The sequence below is a fragment of the Canis lupus genome, chromosome 37 (genome assembly GCF_003254725.2).
Source record: "Canis lupus dingo isolate Sandy chromosome 37, ASM325472v2, whole genome shotgun sequence".
NCBI lineage: Eukaryota > Metazoa > Chordata > Mammalia > Carnivora > Canidae > Canis > Canis lupus.
Window position 1 is genome coordinate 13,602,154 of NC_064279.1, and position 17,425 is coordinate 13,619,578.

Genomic DNA, 17,425 nt, shown 5'->3' on the forward strand with positions numbered 1-17,425 from the left:
AGTATCTATTTGTTTCATTGCTCTACTCATTTGGGTACTTACTATGTCAGATCAGCATAGCAATTACTAGCCAGTCTTACTGGAGTCATACTGCTTGGGTTCTAATCCAGTCCAGCCTCTGCTACTTGATAACAATGTGATTTTACCTCCCTTAGCCTCAGTTTCATCTTTCAAAGGAGGGTAACAAAAGTACCTCTCTTGTGGAATTATTACAAAGGAAAATAAGATACAGATACATAATATATGATGCATATGTGCATATGCATATATGTTCATATGTAAATATATCTTTTTAAAAAAGATTTTATTTATTTAATCATGAGAGAGAGAGGGAGGGAGAGAGAGAGAGAGAGAGGCAGAGGGAGAAGCAGGCTCACTGCAGGGAGGCCCAATGTGGGACTTTGATCCCAGGACCCCGGGATCACGCCCTGAGCCAGAGGCAGATGCTCAACCACTGAGCCACCCAGGTGTCCCAATATATCTATTTTTATTTATAGTTTATATTCACTTTAAACAGTGCCTGGCATATGTTTAAATCAATAGCATTCAGTAGAACTATCCCATGTACTGTTGTTATATAGTTTCTATTTAACTTTTCAAGTTTCTAGGCCTTGTCTTCCCTGCTATCTATCCAGTTGGAAAGCAGTCTTATATTTTGTGGTGGTTGGATGGGTTTTCTTTCCCATCTTTTGGGTGTTCACCCCTCCAGTAGATACTAATGCTGTTTTTAGTCCACATAACTTAGGGGCAGGGGAACCAGGTCTGGACAATCATCTTGCCAGAGGGAAGGTATAGGACTCAAGGTTGGATATGCAAATCCTCACCAGAACAAAGCTGACTGATGTCTGAGATGGCTGTGTTTAAGGCTGTGTAACCTGGAACACTGGAAGGGCCATCTTTGCCTCCTCCAGGAAGATCCTGACTGAGTTGGAACAACATCAAGGAACACAGAGCCAATAGATATAGAAAGAGGGCCCCTGAGGACGTTGTTTGAGTTTGTAGATTCCATCTTGCCTCAGAGGGGTATTCTGTGGATCTTCCGATTTTATGATAAAAAGATTGAGGAAATAGATTCTGTCTTTAGTTTATTAAAATTAGTTTGCTAGTTGCATCGACTACCAATTATACATCTAATATATGTATTTCAAATCAAGTTAGTATACGGGATCCTCATTGATGCCACTGACCTTATATAAGGCCCCGGACATAGACGACAACCAATATATATTTATTGCATATATGAATTAGTAAAACAAAATTTAAAACTCTCAAAATTCACAAGCCCATTCATTTAATCTCTTGTACATTATTGTACCATCCTAGGCAATTCAAGTTCAATTTAAAAGTGTCTTGATAAAGGAACAAATTATTTTTTTAAAGATTTATTTATTTGAGAGAGAGAGGAGAGAGAGGAAGGGGCAGAGGAAGAGAGAGAAAATCTTAAGCAGACTCCTCACTGAGTGGGGAGCCCAACATGGGGTTGGATCCCAGGACCCTGAGATTCATGACCTGAGCAGAAACCGAGAGTCAGGTGCTTAAGAGGCTGCACCACCCAGGCGCCCCAGGAACAAATTCTTTTATAGAGAAACACATGGTGTGGCCCTGAGGATCTTGTTGGACGAAGTAGATTGCTAGAAAACCAGCTTGGGGAGACCAGAGATTCAGCATGGGAAGAAGGGAGATTCTCTTAGGGTAACTAACTTCCTGGTTAGCTCAGTTCCTTAACCTCCCTTAGCACATTCTTCATGCACAAAATGGGAAACACATTTACCTCCCAGGGTCGTTGTCAGGCTCAAAGGAGCTCGTTGTTACGCGAGCTGAGAATGACACAAATATTTTTTTGTTGAGTTTTTTTTTTTTTTTCAGATACACCTATTTTAATTGGTGGTGAACACTCACCTGAGCCTCAGCGTGTTTAAAATGGTCTTTGTAGCCAGATGCACAACAGGAGGCCCATTTCAGAAGGATACATGGAAGCATATGCATCATTTCTGGGTCTGGGATGTGACCTTTGGGGCAAGAGTTTCCTCCTCTGTGATATGAAGGGTTGGCTGCAGCACCACGTTTATCCCCCAGAACCCTTGGGCTTTGCCAGAGGACAGAGTCGGTGTTCTGCCGCAGACAAGGCTCCTGGCAGGCCCTCGGGCCAACCTGCAGCTCAGCACCTGTAAGCCGCCACTCCCCGGGAGGGGGAGGGGGAGGGGGAGGGGGAGGGGGGCGGGGGTGGGCGTGGCGCCAGGCACCTGCTCCGGACTCTGCTCGCGTCTCGCTCCAGTCCTCCCCCCCCCCCCCCCCCCCCCCCCCGGTCGGTGCAGCTCCGCAGCCTCCCAGCTCGAGGAGGGAGCACCCTCCAGGGTGCTTCAGGAGATCCGGTTTCAGTTCCCGGGCGGGTGGCTCTCAGGTCCCGTTACAGGTCCCCAGGGCTCGGCGGCTGTGCGGGAGGGCCCGGGCCGGGGCAGCGCTCGAGGGAGGAGGGGCCGAGGCTCCCGGGGGCTGCAGGCCCGGGAGCGCCGCGGCCCCTTTAAGAGCGGGCTCAGGCCAGCCCCGGGGCCGCGGGGGCCCAGCGCGCTCGCGCCGCCGCCGAGTTGATCCGGCGCAAAAGTTTCCTCCCAACTCCGGCCCCGCGCGCGCCGCCGCCGCCGCCGCCCGCTGCAGCCCGGGGCCTGGGGCCTGGGGCCTGGGGCCTGGGCCGCCGCCGCCGGGGCAGGGCCGGGGCAGGGCCGGGGCACGCCCGGGGCACGACCGGGCACGACCGGGGCACGCCCGGGGCACGGCCACAGCCCGGCCCGCAGCTCGGAGCCGCGGGTCGCCGGGCCGGGCCGAGCGGGAGCCGGAGCCCGCGGAGGAGGAGGAGGGGGAGGAGGGGGAGGAGGGGGAGGAGGGGGAGGGGCCGCGGTGCCTGCCCCCCCCCCCCCGGGGCACCCGCTGCCCGGGACGAGCCCCCCCCCGGGTCCCCGCTCGCCGTCAGCCGCGGGCGGAGGGGGCGCGGCCCGGAGCCCCCGCGGTCGGCGCTGTGCCCGGGGGCGCACACCTGTCCCAGCATGAAGGTGACCGTGTGCTTCGGCAGGACGGGCATCGTGGTGCCCTGCAAGGAGGGCCAGCTGCGCGTCCGGGAGCTCACGCAGCAGGCGCTGCAGCGGTACCTGAAGACCCGGGAGCAGGTGAGCGCGGGCGGGGGGCGAGGCACCTGCCGGGGGGCCCCGCCCGGGACGGCGTCGGCCGCTACCTGTGCGCGCAACTTCGCTACCTGTGCGGCAACGCCGGTGACCTGGAGGAGGTCTTTGGGCGGGTGGGGAGGGCCTTGCCTCTCAGGGTGGCGGCAGCAAAGGCCGCAGGGCGGTCGCTGGGGGGCCTCGCTGCGGATGCTCGACCCGGCGCCCCATCCACGCCCCCTGCCTCTGAATCTGGGGCGAAACAAGCTCCCCGGTGCTTGGAATGAGGAGTGAAGTTCGAGAAGCGCTGCTTTGGAAGGTGTTCCAGAGAGCGCTTCTCTCAGGCGAGTGTTTGCAGGTGCTGCTTGCTCCAGCTGTGATTTTTTTTTTTTTTAAGATTTTATTTATTTATGAGAGACATACAGAGAGAGAGACAGAGAGAGGCAGAGGGAGAAGCAGGCTCCATGCAGACAGCCCCATGCGGGACTCGATCCTGAGTCTCCAGGATCACGCCCTGGGCCCAAGGCAGGGGCTCAACCGCTGAGCCACCAGGGGATCCCCCTCCAGGTGTGATTTCTTTTTTAAAGATTTTATTTATTTATTCATGAGAGACACACAGAGTGGGGGGGGGGCAGAGACACAGGCAGAGGGAGAAGCAGGGTCCATGCAGGGAGCCCCATGCGGGACTCAATCCCGGGACTCCAGGATCACGCCCTGGGCCCAAGGCAGGAGCTCAACCGCTGAGCCACCCGGGGATCCCCCTCCAGGTGTGATTTTTGACCAGGGCGAAGGCCCGCTCCACTTCTGTCCCTCGGAGTTACAAGGTTGGTTGGTGCCAGTCGCAGACCCTTGGAAGTTACAACTGTTGGGGCCTTTGGGATTGAACTCTTGGGAGCTGTTCGCCCTCAGTGACTGGAACAGGAACTTCGGTGGAAGGATGCTGTTTGCCACCACTAACCCGTCTACGTTTTGAGTATCTTTAGTTCTATTAAGTATTTACTAGCGAGCGTGCTGTGTCAGGCCCTGCGTGACTACTGAGTAGATGGTTCCCAGCTCTGTCCCTGAAATCAGAAACAAGTAAAAGTTAAGTGACTATTACTTTTAGGTGTGCAGTGCATCTTCAGAAGACTTAGCTAGACACTGGAGTTCATGATAGGTGTTTGGGTATCATACTGGGATTCTGTGTCTTCTTGATTGGAATCTTTAAATGAAGGCATTGAAAAGCACCTTTTTCTTTTTTGAATCTTCAAATAGAACAGTCTACCCCAAATCCTCTTCAAAAATGACAAGTCATAAACTCTTGCATTTGAGATCAGTGACTCTCTTAGTATTTGTTCTCCTGCTTTGAGAACTGTAGAAATGGCCTGTAACACTGCATGAGTACCCCATTCCCCCCCCCCCCCCCACTGTTACAATAGTGTATGCTGTCTGGTATTGTGTAATTCAGTTAGGAACTGAGATTTGCACAAGTATCTAGTTCTTGGAACTGTGTTTCCCTAACTTTTGGAAGTAAGCTAAGGTTAATAATAACATTATTCTAGACAAATTATTACATGTCATTGAAGGATCATCTTAATGAGATCAGTTTACTTTTTTACTAGTTCAATGGTACAAATAATTTATACTCTAACATCTTGTGTATTTAGAAGCTTAGAACATGGAGCTGTCCAATAATAGAAGTAAGCTACATACTTATAAATAACAGAGGACTAGATGAAATTCAGTGTGTTATAATTTGATCTTAAAAAGTGTTTTTTTTTTTTTTTTTTTTTTTTTTTTTTTTTTATTTATTCATGATAGTCACAGAGAGAGAGAGAGAGAGGCAGAGACACAGGCAGAGGGAGAAGCAGGCTCCATGCACCGGGAGCCCGATGTGGGATTCGATCCCGGGTCTCCAGGATCGCGCCCTGGGCCAAAGGCAGGCGCCAAACCGCTGCGCCACCCAGGGATCCCCCTGATCTTAAAAAGTGTTAAAAAGCTATTGATATCCTGTACCGAAAGCATAATTTATAATATCACAGAACCTGTAATGTAATTGTATTGATCAGTTTACTGTTATTACCAGATATTACATTTTTCTATGTTTACATTTCTATGTTAGTGAATGTGACATTTAAAGGTCACCTGCAGTTTATAAATCCTCCCTCCCTTCTTTGGCTTTTAAAATCTCAATTTAATAAGTGGCAAGTGATATTTTTTCTTCCCCAAATCTCTCTCTCCCATAGTTTCATTTAAATAGTATTGTGATCATAACAAGGCTTAACTAATATTAAATGGTATTCCTAATGGAACTAAAATGTCAAGAAATAATCTGTCAAATTCCATGCTTTCATTCATTGAATATAGAAAATAATGAGAAAAGACCAGAAATGTCAAAATTCAATTTGAAAAACAACTTGTCGTCAGTTCACTTTCTTTAAATCAGTGAAAGAGATTTAAAAAGCTTGCTCGCCTGGACAGCAAGGTTTTTAGCCCCACACTCAGTAATAAAAACATAACGATAACATGAGTTGTGCTTACTCTCTGCAGACAGTGTTGTAGGACCTTTACGTAAGTTAAATGGCCTCGTGAAGCAGGTACTGATAGTTTCTTTTTACAGATGGGGGCAGAAAGAGACAGGAATATGAGTGACATGTGGTAGAATTGAACCCAGGAACCGAGTCTCTGGATCCTTACTCAGAGTCGCTGTGCACAGCCCGGTAGTTTATTATGCATTGGAATTTATCCATCTTATTTATTTTTTAGTTTGTTTTACAAAGGCCATCCCATTTACAAGCTGCTGTAGTAACCTATCAACCTAAAGATGGCCATTTTGTTTCTTGCAGAGACTTGTGACCTGCACAGGTTCCTCTTGATTATATCTTATACAGTATAGGCCTACATGTAATGGGAAGAAGTCTAAATTCTGAGCCTAATATTGCAGGATTTGCAAACCAAGCATGAAGAACATTCCTCAGTCTGATTACAAATAGAAAAATGGGTAAAATCTCTTAGGTATTCAGGTAGAGAGTGCTATAAGGAAGTAAATATGCCAGGAACATGAATATAAACTAAGCCCATTTCTTTTGGGGCCTTGAATAATTTAGATGAGAGAAAGGCAGATTTCAAAATCAAAGATAGAGTTGAGGTATCTATAGTTTGGAGGGTAAGTGAAGCGCAAGGAGCCATTCTGGATTTTGGGGACAGCATCAGGGAAGTAAGTATCCACCTTCTGCTGAGAGGAAACAAATAAGACTGGTATTTAGGGAATGCGAGGAACCAGCTGAATCAGCATCAGATAAGGCCAGAAGTAGGTAAGATACTGAGGACACCTAGGGAACTTTTGGGAAGGCTTTAATTATTTTCTGAAATCTGGGACTTTGAGTTTCCTGCTGCCTTTCCCTCCACGACATTCAATGAACTTTACTGGGAAGGTAAATTGACTATGGGGCAAGAATTATGGGGTTGCTTGCCTTTGGATCCTGGTAGTTTATCAGTGTCCCAAGCTCTAAATCCAATTTACTTAAGTAGTTAGTGGAGAGGAGATTGTCTTCTTAAGCACTCAAGGTGGTGATGATTGGATAACTAGTTAAATTTATCATCAAAATTACGTGTCACAGGTGAATGGTAATTGAGCCATATCCTGCGAGAACTCTAAACCCTGGCTGCTCATTAGTTACCTCTAATTTATCATTTAACATTTTAAATAATACAAATGCCTACATCCTTTTCTCCAGGATTCTAATTCAGTGAGTTTGGAGCGGAGCCTGGACATAGGTGATTTTAAAACGTGATTTTAATGCCTAGCGAGGGCTGAGACCTACTAATCAACTACCTAAATCATTTGGTATCACTGAACTCCTTTGATTTTAAACTCTTTTGATGGCAGATACTGTGGTTTAGACTTCTCCAGACCAACCTGTCATTAGCAATTGTCCCTCTTACCATGAGTGAATTCGCACAGCAGGTGCTCAAAGTTTATTAAATTGAACGTTCATTTATATATATGTAAATAAATATATATATACACACGTCACATGCAGACACACACTAGGAGAAGTCAAAGCGAATAAGGGAAAGACTTGTTTAATAATAAGAATGTATATAGTATGTTCAGGAGTCAAAATGGATGAGATAATAAGAATATTGAGTTAATGGGATAGTGAATATGCTGGAATTTTAAACAGATTTGTGGATTTGACTGTATGAGAATACCTTTTTTTATTTTGAAGGAACATTTGATAGACTTGCCAAAATGAATCTTTTCTGTGTTCAGATATTTTGAATAATTTGTTTTACTGTTGAGACCAGCTTCCCAAATCTGAGCGAGATAAGAGTAATAATTCCATTTTCTGATAAATTCTGGGATCAGCATCTAAAACTCATACAGTAACAAGAATCTGGTGTGCTATTATTGTATGAGCTTAACCTGGAGAAATGGGCTGGAAGTCCTTAAATTCTTGAACTTCTCAGGTTTTGATGTCTTATTTGCAGAATTTAGGGTTCCTGTATACATAAACTAGGACCATATTAGATTCCCAAAATGCTTTTCAATTTATTGGACACTGACTGGCTTGACTGTTTCGTTTTCTATTCAGTCCCCTCACCTCCCCTTTCCTCTCCTCGTATATGGACTTGATGCTGTCCCCAGCACGTGATAGACTGACTCACCACCAGCAGGGCACACACTGCTAGCTTGGTTTTGGTTCTGCTACTTGACTTGCGCAGAAGAGCCTCCGAGTTTGCAGAAACAGGGCTACTGGGTCCTGCCATGACCCACAGACGTGTTTTTTCAATTCTGCTCAGTATCACATTTTGACTTAGTTGCCATGTTTAAAGATTCTGAGACTTCATGCAGAGATCCAGATCTCTGCCTTCTCTGGGTGAAAAATAAATCAGAAGCTCTGACAGTATTGGGCTTTACTTTCCCACCTACTAACCATCATTTGGAGATGAGATACCTCTCTTCTCTTTGGAAGGCATCATTCTGCTCTCCACTCCAGTATTGCCTCACCAACAGTATGTTACTATGCCAGACATTTTACTCTTATTTCCTTATTTATGGCCCATTGTCATTCTTTGGGTTGTTGTAGGCATCTGGGTTTGTGTCCCCTGGATTTTCTTTTTTTTTTTTTTTTTAATTTTTATTTATTTATGATAGGCACACAGTGAGAGAGAGAGAGAGGCAGAGACACAGGCAGAGGGAGAAGCAGGCTCCATGCGCCGGGAGCCTGACGTGGGATTTGATCCTGGGTCTCCAGGATCACGCCCTGGGCCAAAGGCAGGCGCTAAACCACTGCGCCACCCAGGGATCCCTCCCCTGGATTTTCTCTTCCCCATTACACCTTTCTCTCTTCCCTCCTATACCTCCCTCTGTCCCCCATACCTCTCTCTTATCCCCCTCCCTGTGCCCCTTTCTCTCTCTCACCCACGACCCACAGACTGAGCCCCCAACTCTCCTCCCCACCCCCAACCCTTCTCCTGTGAGCTACATACAGAATTCGCTGACCAGGTTTGGGACTGCCGTTTGGTTCCTCTGAGCTAATTGCCTTATGTGCAATTGGGAGTCACAACCCTGATTTGTAGTTTGGAGATGGTGCTCATATGGCTTAGTTAGCCAAGTATTTATCTTCATTCCTAGGGCATTCTGTGTCATAGATCCTCTTTGAGGAAGTTGGGCAAATGATCATGTCAGTTTTTTATGAGAGTATGTTTTCTGAAGACATTGGTTGAGGTGTCAATTAATAATGCAGAGCTTTGAGTCTGTCTTGGAAAACGTAAAGCACTCCAGTCCAGTAGAACTTTTTGTGATGATCGAAGTATTCTCTGTGTTTTCCAATATGATAGCCTGTAGCTGCTCATGGCTATTAAATACTTGAAAGGTGGCTACTGCAGCTGAGGAATTTAATTTTTTTAAAGGTTTTATTTATTAATGAGAGACACACAGGGAGAGGCAGAGACATAGGCAGAGCAAGAAGCAGGCTCCCTACAGCAAGCCTGATGCAGGACTCGATCCCAGGATGCCGGGATCACGACCTGAGCCAAAGGCAGATGCTCAACCAGTGAGCCACCCAGGCGTCCCTGAGGAATTCAATTTAAAATGGTCACAAATGACTTACCTAAATGGACAGTTCAAGTCTAAGGCTCCTCTGATGATTTCTCTCAGCTGCTTTTGGAACAACTGGTCCAAAACTCATATCCCAGGCAATCCTTAACCTGACATTTTTTATAGATGTGGTTATCCTGTTGAGAACTTTGCCAATCAGAAAAGGATTCATTTAAATTGGTATCCACAGGTGGAAGAGAGAGCCTTAAAATCTTGAATCCTTTACCTAGACATGAGCAAAACTCAGCTTAATTTTAAAGCAAGCAAGGTCTGTCTTCAGTTTGCACCTTTAGTGTGACAGCCTGGAGATGCACGACCTCTGTTTTTGGTATTGGTGGATGGTGGGCCGACAAGGAGTGGTGAACAAAAGTCTGGACACTTTTGGTGAGATTTAAAATGCTTTTGGATGAGCTCGTCCAGCATTCTGAGCCCAAGTATCACCGAGGTAGCTCCAGCCTAGGTCTCTCCCCAGAGCTCTGAACTCTTTAAGTAGCAATTGGCTCAACACCTTAACTTGGATGTCAGGAAGGTATCTGACGCTTAGCAAGCCTCAAACTGAACTCCTGACCCCCTATTCCAAATCCATCCTCCCACGGTCTTCCCATCTCATGAAATGGCCCTGTCCTCCTTCTGGTTGTTCAGGCCAGAAATCCTCATCACACTCTTTACCCTTTTCCTTGTATGACTGACCTGCAATCAGTCTGCACCTCAAAGGGACTCTGCTCTCATGATATATTTAACCTAACTACTTCTTTCCAGATTTTCTGGTAGTGTGCTGGGATTCATGGTATTTATTTTATTTTTAAAAGATTTTTAAAAGATATTTGAGAGCGAGCGAACAGGGGGAGGGGCGGAGAGAGAATCTCCTACAGACCAATGTGGAGCTTGACTGCAGGACCCTGAGACTATGACCTGAGCCGAAATCAAGAGTCGGTCACTTAAACGGACTGAGTCACCCAGCTGCTCCAGGGCTCATGGTATTTTTGTTTCCAATTGGTTTTAGTTTTCCTGTTTCTGCTCCACACCCCCACCACCACACAACACAAAAAGCTAGAGTGATATTTAAAATTCAACACAATTGAATTTAAAATTGAATTTTAATTTAAAATTCAACAAAATTCAATTTTGTCAACACAAAAGCTAGAGTGATATTTAAAATTCTAGTCAGGTCATGTCTTTCTTCTACTCAAGATCCTCTGTGGGCTCCCATTTCTTTCAGATGGTCTATAAGGTGCCACAGGATATGGGTATCTGTGCAAACCAGTTAGTGTAGCAGGCCTGAGACTCTTATCTTTAGTCCTACTTACAAGGCTGATTCTTGATTGGCAGCCAGGAACTTAGATTTGTGGAGCATTCCCATCATTCCCTAAAGGAATGCAAACTAAGCCATTTATGCAAATGGTTATTGTTTATGCAAACAATAAACAAAATAGTTTTTACTAAACACTTGGTCTTTTTCTGAGGTCTAGAATTTTTGTGCATGATAGGGAGGGGGTCTCCATGTGACCAGCCTCCCGTGGAAGCCATGGATGCTGAGTCTTCACGGATCCTTACTTGTAGACAGCATTTCGCAGGTGATGTTAAAACTTTTTATTGGTTGAGGATCAGGGTGGCATCTATTGGAAGTGGATCCTTGGAAGCTTGTACCTAGTTTCCTACAAACGTTACCCTCCCTTTCTTGATTTTTGCTTTATATCCTTTTGCTGTAATACATTATAGCTGTGACAATGACTACATGCTGAGTCCTGTCCTCATGGTAAATCATTGAACCTGGGTGGTCTTAGGGACCCTGGGACACCATCTCTTATCTTTCAGACCTCCTCTTCCACCCCTCTCTCATTCTCCCCAGCTTCGTGATCTTGTGGCTATTATTCCAACAATGCCAGACAGCCTCCCACCTCATGTGCTGTTTTCTCTGCCTGAAATAGTCCCGTCCAGGTATCCACCTGTCTGGTTTCCTCATCTTTTCCATCTCAAGATTGTTCCTCTCTCCATGAAATCTTCCTGACCACTCTGTTTATAATTATAACCCCTCCATCCATCCATCTTCTGTATTGCTCTTTCCTGCCATTTCTCTCCAGAAATCCTCCCTTGCTACCATATTGCTTATTTTAACTGTATATATTATCTGTTTCTCCCCACTAGAATGGTAGTTCAGTAAGGTAGAGGTCTTGGTTAGTTTTGTTCAGTGTTGACCTGGCTCCTGTGAGAGTGCCTGGTACATAGTGGGCTGGCAATGAACTTTTCTTGAGTTAAACATTCTTTTACCAATGTCTGCTACCATCTGTTGCAGTTATGTCTTGCTCCAGTACAAATTACCCCACCATCTAGTAGTTTAAAATAACTCCAAATACGTGAAGAAGATTCAGTGTGATGTGTTCTGGGTCTGGGATGTTCAACATTGCCTTCTTTATTCACAAGTCTGGTGGCTTGAATAGCTGGGGGTTGGTTCTCCCGGGGGCATATGTTTGGAGCCTTGGTTCTTGCTCTCAGCTGGGTCCCTGAGTTCTCTTCCATGCAGTCTTAGCATCTGATCGTCCTCACCATGGCCTCTTCCCATGGTCTCCAGGGCAGTGTCACTAGACTTCTTAAATGGCAGCCCAGGGCTCCAAAGAGTGCAAAAGTGGAAGCTTCCAAGTATTTGTAAGGCTTCGACCTGCGACTGGCATGATGTTTTCGGTCATGTTCTATTAAATAAATAAATAAGTATTTTTTTTAAAATTAATTAATTAATTAATTAATTTTAGAGAGGGAAAAAGAAAGAACGAGCAGGAGGGGCAGAGGGAGAGATCATCTCAAGCAGACTCTATGCTGAGTACAGAGCTTGACGTGGGACCCCATCTCAGAACTCTGAAATCATGACCTGAGCCCAAATGCTAAATTACTGCACCACTTAGACACCCCTGCCACATTCTATTAATTTAAGCAAGTAACAGTGAAGCCCAAATTGAAGGGAGAGGATTATTCAAGGAGCTGAGTAACAGTAGGTACCGTTCTTTGGGAAGGGCTGCCAATAGAACAAGTCACATCCTTGGTGATATGAACATGAAGATTAATCAGTTGCTGTCTCTGGTTTTGATGAGTTTTTCAGCTTCCTAGGGGATGAGGCCCACATGTGAATAACCCAGGTCTGCTCCAGTAGTATGTTTCCTAGGATACAGTGTGGACAAAGAATGTTCTTTGAAACAGAAGACATTGAAGCTGTTTTAAAGGATGATGGGGAATTTGCAAGGTGGGAAAGTGAGGTGAAGCAGTCCAGGAAGAGGGAACAAAGTGAGTAGGCATCAGCTGGTTGAGGGAGTTGTGTTAAGTCAGACGTAGCCCAGGGAGGAGCGGTGGTATGTAGAGTCACTTGGACAGGATTATGAATGCCCTTCGGTGATACCCTAAGGTGTTTTCATAGCTTTTTATTTATTTATTTATTTTTTTAAAATTTTTTTATTTATTTATGATATTCATACAGAGAGAGAGAGAGAGAGAGAGGCAGAGACAGAGGCAGAGGGAGAAGCAGGCTCCATGCACAGGGAGCCCGACGTGGGATTCGATCCCGGGTCTCCAGGATCGCGCCCTGGGCCAAAGGCAGGCGCCAAACCGCTGCGCCACCCAGGGATCCCCGTTTTCATAGCTTTTTAATGTAGCTATTTGTTTTATTACAGAATTCGTGTTTCACTCAACTGCATGTCTAAAAGTATTTGTATGGATTTAAAAAATGGAGAGGATTTTGGAAAATTAGATTAAAAAATAGATATTTCTATTGACGCCTCATCCAACCCACTTGGTTTCCCTGGTCTCATGCCTTCTCGAGATAAACTTCTTTCAACAAGATTATGAAGATGTGGTAGCTTCATTACTGTTCACTTTTTTTTTTTTAAGATTAGAAAAACTTTTTTTAAAGTGATCTCTCCCCCAACATGGGTCTTGAACTCATGACCCCAAGATCAGGAGTTGCACACTCCACTGACTGAGCCAGCCAGGTGCTCCTCATTCCTTATTTTTGATGATCATTTAAAACTCTGCGTGCCCGTGTACTTCCCAGGATTTTTAAACATATGTCTCTCTACCCGGTCTCAGCGGGTGCTCCTTATGCTATTTCTACATAGGCTGGTGCATCAGGCTCTGGTTTTGCTCTCAACGGGATGTCCTCTGTTTTGTGGCTCCAGATACCTCTAAATACACACCTCTACCCCTAAACTTCCTTAGACCCCAATAGCCTCTGGACTTCACTACCTTGGTGTCCCACACACAGTTGAAGCCCATCCTATTCTCTGTAAATCTAGTCTCCATTTCTGCTGCCATCATTCACTCAGATGTCTGTTCCAGAAACCTGGGTATACTTTGTTCCATGGTGATCTTTCTTCTCTTATATCCCGCCGTATGTGTAGTTGGTCCCAAAGTTTCTTTGGCTCCACATATATCTCCTGCATCTGCTTCTACCCCAAAGCCATGCCATTGCTCATTTCTGCTGCGGGGGTTGGTGGCAGACTCTTAACTGGCTTCTCTGCATCCGCTGGTACTGGACTCTTCCAAACCATTCTCCACTGAGGACCTTGCAGCCACAGATCTGGTAATGTAAGAAGTCCCACTGGAAATGTTTAAGTAGTTCCCTGTTGCTTTTAGGTGGGAAGGCAAATTTTGCTTACCTGTGCAGTGCGTTCTCTATCCCTTTATGCCCTTCAGAGTCCTACCTGCGGATTAGTCTTCTCTCCCACTTTGGCCATCCCGGGTAAACCCTGCCCATCCTTCAGGAGGAGTTTCTAGCTTTCTCTTCCCTGGGAATCTCCTCCCTCCCTGCCCTACCTCACTGTCACTCAGGGACCCCATTCGTGTGTTCTCAGAGCTCCCCATGGTTGTGCTTTTCTTTTGGAAGCTACGTCTTAGATCTTATACTTCAATGGCCAAAGTCTGCTAACTTAACAGATAACACCCAAATGATAGTGGCTTGTCACAGCAAAGGATTCTCTCTCTAGGTAGGAGGCAGGGGCTCTGACACACACACAGTCCTCTCCCCACTGTTTGCTTTGGCCTTGGGGTTTTCTGTAGATCTGCACTCTGCTGACTGATGAATCAAGAGAGCATGGAGGATACCATAGGAAATTAGCGGCCTGGCCTGAAAGTGGCATATATCACATCTTACTAGCACTTCACTGATAAGACTAGCTGTGTGTCCCATCTAGATGCAGTGGGGTTAGGAAAGTAGTCCTGGTAAAGGTGCGCAACTGGCCAGGCTCTGCCACAAACTGCAGTCATTTGGTCTCCCCACAACACTGCGAACTATTCAAAAACAAGGATTTTTTTTTGTTTTTAATTTTCCTATCTGTTTTTAAGCACATACCTGACATATAGTGTGTATAACATAAATCCTTGTGAAATTGTTAAATTTCACATTGCTTCTTTTCATAAAACTGAGAATGACTGTATTCAACACAAATTTTTGCAAGTTTAAAGTCTTCATATGTGATATTTTTTTAAGTCTAAATGTAACTTTTCTCTTGATTGTCTTCAAATACCTCATCAAATCCACATTTACTGTAGACAGTAGTTTAGTGGTCCATTATATCTGCCATAATGATTGTCTTAAATAACAGCTTCAGATTCTGACAGGTTGACTCACTTCTCAGATTTTTGAGACTGAGTGCTCTGTAGTTCTGGATTTTCAATGAAGGAATATTATCTTTTTGCTTCATCAGGATATGTGTAGTGCTATTTCTTCTATTTGAACAATGTCTGATTTTCAGTGTCTTACTCATTAATTTCATGTTGATTTAAAAAAATGAATCTGGATTATCTTAATTCAGATGGATTCGTTATGTTTGAAAGGCATGGTATCTGTGTCTGAGGGGCTGCCAAATTAGGTTTGCCTCCCGTCTCTGTGCCCAGCCATTCTTTTGATTGCTGGACTCTTGTTTTTTGGATTGCAGTGAAGTGGAATTTCAAGATACCAAAGACAGTCTGATTAAAAAGGGTTCACTCTCAATTTAGTCCCTATCAGGTGCAGTGCCAAGTATCATCCAGATAAATATGCCCTATACTTCTCCTGTCTTCTGCCTCAGGTGAGGTTATTAAACTTGCCAGGAGTCACAGATCCAGGAGGAGTGGTGGTGTGGTGTGGGGGGTTCCATTTGGTGAAGGCGGCAGATACAAGGGGAGATGTCTGCAACTCTTAGCTAAGCCCCTGTCAGCAAGACCAGGGAACCGTATGGACCGCAGAAATGATCAGACATATTTTATTGCTTCATTTGAGGCCAAAAATAAGGATTTACAGGGTGCTCTGAACTTCTGATGCTTTTTTAGGGAGATTAAGGATTAGTTTTTATTTTTTTTTAAATCCGTCTTTTTATTTGTTTTTAAGTTGAAGCATAGTCAACACACCGTGTTACATTAGTTTCAGGTGTACAACACAGCTATTGGACAAATCTATATGTTATGCTGTACTAACCACAAGTGTAGCAACCATCTGTCACCACACAACACTATTACAATCCCACTGATGATATTCCCTGTGCTGTACCTTTCATGTCTGTGAGATTTCGGGTAAGTTTTGCTGCTATTCTTTTATAAAGACATGGGGCAGCCTGGGTGGCTCAGCGGTTTAGTGCCTCCTTCAGCCCAGGGCATGATCCTGGAGACCCGGGATCGAGTCCCACGTCGGGCTCCCTGCATGGAGCCTGCTTCTCCCTCTGCCTGTGTCTCTGCCTCTCTCTCTCTCTTTGTGTCTCTCATGTAAATAGATAAAATCTTTTTTTTTTTTTTTTAAAGACCTGAAGCCTAGAAAGTGTGAGAGGGGATATATAGGTACAATTTATACTCCTTCCTCTTCATAGAGAGGTGGCCTGTTTTGGGGGAAGGAGTGCAGAGATAGTGGGGTTCCTGACTTAAGAGTGATGGGAAATAACTACAGACCCTTGATCCATCTTTATGTAGAAAGTATGTTGTCTATTCATTGGGGCCTTAGGCCTCTAAGTTGTGGCTGCTTTGCTATTGCCTGTAACAATCTAAACGTCACTTCAGTAACTGGAGAGAGGATTTAGACAATGACCTTGGGTCAAGCCTTGTGTTTTGTGCTGGGGTTATAGAATAAAATAAGGCAAAGTACCTGCCTCTGTCAGGCTTATAGAATAAAAGGGCAGAGAGAACAATGTAGATGAACAAAACGGTGTGGAGAGGGCCCTGGAGTGGTGGATGGAGGGAGAGACTGAGCTTGGCTTTGCTTGGAGCAGGGAGAGATGGGCAGTTGTGCAGGCTCCACTTGGGGAGTGCTAGCTGGGCAGAGTTTTGAAGAATGAATGGACACTTGCCAGAGCAGTAAAGGTAGGGAGAGACACTGGAGGGAGGGGAGAGGGAGATGGGAGGTAGGGGAGAAAAAGGGAGGTATGACTATGGAAGGTTGGTGGGGAGGGAGAGAGGAGCAGCCAGCCTGTACCTGAAGGTAAGGTTTTTCTAGGGGGGAAGAGGATAGTACTATGGAATATTTTCCAAGGGTGACCGTGGGAGGGAGTGGTAGAGAATGAGGGCCATGAGAAGAGGGCAGGGTCAAAGCCAGGAGGCTTTGTTATGAGGAGCTAAACAGCTTGAGGTTCCTTAACTAAGGATCTGCCTTTTTATATGGCTTGCCCTGGAGAATGAAGACAGGAGCTGAGACTAGAGGTAGAGAAACTGGTCCAGGTCCCTGGTGTGCGAGTGGAGGATAGACATGTTGAAGCAGAGGAGGAAATGGACTTTGAGATTTGGGGGGGACCAAGGGATCAGACTTGGGAGTTGATTCTGTGTACAGGAAGGTACATAAAGGAAGTATGGGTGGAAGTGGGGAGAGGGAGCAGTTTGAATTTTGTGTTACAGTGAATACCCTGTGTTCTAGGCATGGAGGCCGGGGGATGCAGGGACCAGTAAGAACTGGCCTGGGCCCTCAGGAGTCCCGTAGACAGGGGTAGGAGAGGTGGGAGACTAAGGACAGATGAAGAGCTTGCTGGGGAGTATTGAGGGCCTGGCTGAGATGATAAGTCATGTGTTCATAAAGATGCCAGTCTTTTGCGTCACTTGTTTGGCATTAGATTAGAGCTTTGATGCAGGAGTGGGGTTTGAGGGCAGATGTGGAAAAAATGTGGCGTCCAGAAATGAAAGTGGTCAGGCTAGGTTGATGAATATATAAACTATCTTGGTGACTTTCAGACTTCTGTGATAGATTCAGAGT

At 45.5% G+C, this 17,425-nt stretch overlaps 1 protein-coding gene and 1 long non-coding RNA gene across 4 annotated transcripts in view; one reads left to right on the forward strand and one right to left on the reverse strand.

The window, feature by feature from the left end:
* Positions 1–216: 216 nt before the first annotated feature.
* Positions 217–3,168, reverse strand: LOC112656380 (uncharacterized). The gene is made up of 3 exons (XR_003134294.3): positions 3,032–3,168; positions 1,900–2,009; positions 217–1,817 (listed from the first exon to the last, which is right to left on the reverse strand). It is a non-coding gene; the product is annotated as an uncharacterized LOC112656380 (long non-coding RNA).
* The window catches only part of PARD3B (par-3 family cell polarity regulator beta), a 981,548-nt gene continuing 967,151 nt past the window's right edge, over positions 3,029–17,425 (forward strand). For all 3 annotated transcript variants that reach the window (XM_049106749.1, XM_049106751.1, XM_049106755.1), the window contains exon 1: positions 3,029–3,161. In XM_049106749.1, coding sequence (XP_048962706.1) covers positions 3,042–3,161 — 120 coding nt within the window. In that variant the 5' untranslated portion in view covers positions 3,029–3,041. The remainder of the gene's footprint in view (positions 3,162–17,425) is intronic.